This window comes from Austrofundulus limnaeus, unplaced genomic scaffold (genome assembly GCF_001266775.1).
Source record: "Austrofundulus limnaeus strain Quisiro unplaced genomic scaffold, Austrofundulus_limnaeus-1.0 Scaffold29, whole genome shotgun sequence".
Classification (NCBI taxonomy): domain Eukaryota; kingdom Metazoa; phylum Chordata; class Actinopteri; order Cyprinodontiformes; family Rivulidae; genus Austrofundulus; species Austrofundulus limnaeus.
In genome coordinates this window covers 1465862-1469818 of record NW_013952431.1, presented here as the reverse complement: position 1 = coordinate 1469818, position 3957 = coordinate 1465862, and the positions used below count along the sequence as shown (strand labels likewise).

The following is a 3957-nucleotide window of genomic DNA, read 5'->3' as shown; positions in this document are numbered from 1 at the left end:
ATATATCAAAAAATAAACCCTGGTTTATTTTTAATAATAAACGTGTGAACAGTGTAATTTTATTTAATCTGAGTTTCTTTTCCTGTCCTTTCCCTCATGTTCTTCCTCTCCCTCTTCTTGTGATGCTTTTTGGCTGCATTACAAAATGGGACTCACTTGGAAATGGTTTTCTCTGATGCTGTTTCCTTATCAGGACTAGTCTGTGGATGTACAGAATGAACCATTAAAATCAGAGAGGAATTAGAGCAGTGAATTAAATATAATAAGCCTACAGGTCAAGTTACCCCCGTATTCTGAAAGTCATAGTTGTATCTATCTTCCAGCTTGGCAGCCCACTCAGCAGGGTCCACACCACTTTCTGCAAGGAAACAAAAGTGACGCTCCAGCATTTGTTTTTTGTTTTATTTTGTTGAKTTTGAAGTTCCGGTTACCTTCTCTTTGTTTCAAAAGAGCGTCGAAATATCGCACAGCATATGCAGGGATGTCCTCAGGCTGGTCTCGRAGGACCTCTCGGGCCAGACCCTCTAAGACGGAACTGAAACCTCGAGGGACCCGAAGGTGAGTGTTTGAAAAGGACATTTTCTGGGGACGTATCTCCAATTCCAACGTATATCTTGAGGAGGGGAAAAGTAGTATACGTGTTTCCACAATAAATCTATCCGTGTTTCTGAACGGAATTTGAGTCAAGTTAAATTTTACCGTCTCTCACACCTCTMAAACTACTTCAGTGCTTATTGTGTGAGACACACAGAAAGAAAAACAAAAGTTAGCAACGTTTCTTACCTGAATTTTTTTCCCCCAGCTGACTTTAAGCCACTTTTTAAGGTTTGCAAACAGCTAGCCGCAGTGCACTCTACTTTGTTGATGCTTGTTTCTAAGCAACGATTTTACTACGGGTACGCGGAAGGGTCAAACGTCATACAATCACAAGGAAACATTGGCTTGAATAAATGAAAAAAAAAGTTTATTATGTACAGTAGGTACAGAAAAAATGAGAATAATATAAACATTTACATTTAAATTTTTTCTTTTCTTTTTTTTAGCTTGTACAGCAGGACGTTTTCTTCCTTCTTGTCTTCATGAAGTTACAGTCAGGCATATGTGATGACTGCATACTCAGAGTTGGTGCTCATCTTGCGGCTGACCTCTCTGGGCTGAGGGACGTGCAATCTGTCAGCTGAACGTGAGGCCTGAAGGTGAGATCTAAATTCATCTCCTCGCCACTAGGCATGGAACAGCGAAWAAATAAATAAATTAAAAAAAAAACTAATGTCATATGCTCAGAGAAAAAGGCAGTTCAGGATCATGAAAAAGAGCAGACTTAATCCTGATGACTATAAATAGCAAGCTTCTGTTATTAAATGTGTTTTTAAAAACCATGGAGGCATATATACCAGCAATATGTCACAATGGAATTTAATTCTAACATTTAAAAACTATAGGGCACACTTTATTTTTATACAGACCTTAAATCAATTAAAATCAGTTTATATAGTGCCAAGTCACAACAAATGTCTCAGGGCACTGTGCAAAGAACAGTTTTGTGAAAACCAGTGTGCACAGATTAGACCTGCAGGTCATCATAATAAAGTGTTTTTGTTCCAGCTTTAATCATGTTGTAGGTTTGTCTTTTTGAGAGCACAAATCTATTGTTGTCGAAGATAAACTACACTAAATTAGTTGTTGAGTTTGTCTTTGTCTTGTCCTTTTCTTACCTCTCCAGTTCCTAAGTAGCCAACCTGAGTGAGCTCAGGTGTGCTGACCCCTCGAACGGTGATCATAATGTCAGCATAAGGGACTTCAGTATCGCTCTCATTATCTGGAACCAAAATGCAGCACAATTTGTGAGTAATTGTCAGCCATTTTGTTGACAGCTTTGATTCTTAGCTGCTCACATATCGGAGCYCACATCTTACCAGGTTGAGGAAGCCGCAAAGTCACTTTTTCACTGTGTGTTGACAATGTTCCTGATAAAAAATGACAAGTGAGAATTGGAGGATTGCATTTGAAAGAGGAGATTTTTATTTTTTTCATTTACATCTTTAAATCATTTACCTTTTACTGGTAGAAGGGCAAAGTTATTTGGTTGTGGAGAGCTTAAATGGTTTAAAACACAAGAAATAGTCAACAAAATAGTTTGCAAGGCATGAACGTTAAATTAAATTAAATTAAATGTCACTGAAAAGAAATGAATTTTAATTATACTCACCATGATCTGGACACAATTGGATCTCCTGGAATAGATTACATTTTTAAACCACGTTACATAAATACACTTGTATCTATTTTTCAGTATGTGAAACCCCAAATATGGTTTAATGATATATTTTAATCACCTTTACCATTCCAGTTCTGCCTGTTTCTGTTCACACACAAGAATATAGCCAAAGCAGCAAGGACCACYGCCACCGTAACAGTAACTGCAGCCAAAACCTTGATCCCAGTATATTCTCCTGTCAACCCAGAAAATGTTGCATTAAGATAGACTGAAGCAGACAGGAAGGGAATATTTTATGTTTTGGGTTCTGTAAATAATCTCACCTCCACTTGAATTCCCTGGTTCAACAGGAAGAGATGCTAAGAAAATGGAGAGGAGATTAAAACAAATGACCAATGTTACAACAATAACTTAAAAGGGATATGATCACTTCTAAAAATCCATTGGATTGGCTGCTGAATCAAAAATACATAAAAAGACTAAAAAAGTTAAATTAATGAATTCCTTACCATTTTTTGGTACAACTTTTTGGGTTACTGTCCAGCTTGGAGTATTTTTTTGATCTGTAAAACAAAGCAAAAATTTACTTCCAGAAGAAACTCCTTGGGATGACATCTGAATATTACTTTTTTCCTTCTTCTAATATTTACTACCTTGAACCTGAAGGAAAACAATCTTCACTGTGTTTTTTGGCAAGTTAGGGTCGTCTGTGTCTTCGGTGTAGCAGGTGTAATTCTTCTTTACATCTTCAGCAGACACGTTTAATAGACTGAGTATCACAGTGCAAAAACTGCCATTGCTAATTGTTCCGTGGCAGCCCGGGCTGTCCAGCGTTTTGCTCCAACATCCACGAATAAATCCCGATGAGCAGTTGTAGGTGCAGGCCAATTTGAGACTGCTGCCCAATTTTACATGCAAGTGATCAACGTGTGTGTTTTCCTTAGTAGAACTCACAAAATCTGTAAAGAGAGAACAAGATATTTAACTTAAAAAAATCAAACCATTATCTCATATAACAGGATTTTTCTATTCAGGTTTCTGTTTGACCTTGTGTCGCCCAAAAGAAGAGTATGGTGAAATGGATGGAGATCATCATTGTTGGTCCCTGGTTTTCTGATTTTCTTGTTCTTTAAAAGCATACAGTGAACCGTCTTGTGTTCTTGCAGTTTGATGTAGTTTGCACCTGCAGAAACATACCCACTTAAATGTTCCTCCACCAGGGTTTGGGTACAGGAAGTGGTTTTCAAAAGGATTCAGAGCTGTGCTTAAAAAAAACACAAACAAATTTACAACTTTCCATACAGTAACTGACTTCCTGTCGAGGAACATTTCTGTTGCACAGGGGCAAATGCATATTGGCACACGATGATGTGATACTAACTGATTTAGTTTAGCAAAATTGTATTTATCTATTGTTACTGAGCATGTGCATATACTGTATTTCAACACCTAGCAACATTACATGCTAAAGCAGCTTTGCAAATTCAGCTCTGCAATTTGCTCTCTGTTCCACCAAAGAAAGTGTTTATTTTTTTTCTGTATAATTTACAGCGGGTAAAATAAGTATTGAACATGCCACCATTTTTCTCAGTAAATATATTACTAGAGGTGCTAATGACATGAAATTTTCACCAGATGTCGGTAACAACCCAAGTGATCCATACATACAATGTCCGGAAATGAAATTATTTGTAATAATGTGGAATGGCACAGGGAAAAAGTATTGAACACATGAAGAA

The 3957-nt window shown here is 37.2% G+C and overlaps 1 protein-coding gene and 2 long non-coding RNA genes across 4 annotated transcripts in view; 1 reads left to right on the top strand and 2 right to left on the bottom strand.

Annotated features, from left to right (window-relative positions):
* nrgnb (neurogranin (protein kinase C substrate, RC3) b) overlaps positions 1-835 on the bottom strand; it is a 9751-nt gene extending 8916 nt beyond the window's left edge. For both annotated transcript variants that reach the window (XM_014005266.1, XM_014005267.1), the window contains exons 1-4: positions 784-835; positions 432-613; positions 285-358; positions 157-200 (exon numbers count right to left, since the gene is read on the bottom strand). In XM_014005266.1, coding sequence (XP_013860720.1) covers positions 157-200; positions 285-358; positions 432-579 — 266 coding nt within the window. In that variant the 5' untranslated portion in view covers positions 580-613; positions 784-835. The remainder of the gene's footprint in view (positions 1-156; positions 201-284; positions 359-431; positions 614-783) is intronic.
* Positions 469-1799, top strand: LOC106515451 (uncharacterized). Its single transcript, XR_001310013.1, has 3 exons — positions 469-558; positions 1044-1196; positions 1724-1799. It is a non-coding gene; the product is annotated as an uncharacterized LOC106515451 (long non-coding RNA).
* On the bottom strand, positions 1159-2403 carry LOC106515450 (uncharacterized). Its single transcript, XR_001310012.1, has 3 exons — positions 2337-2403; positions 1716-2234; positions 1159-1223 (listed from the first exon to the last, which is right to left on the bottom strand). It is a non-coding gene; the product is annotated as an uncharacterized LOC106515450 (long non-coding RNA).
* Between the last annotated feature and the right edge of the window lie 1554 nt (positions 2404-3957).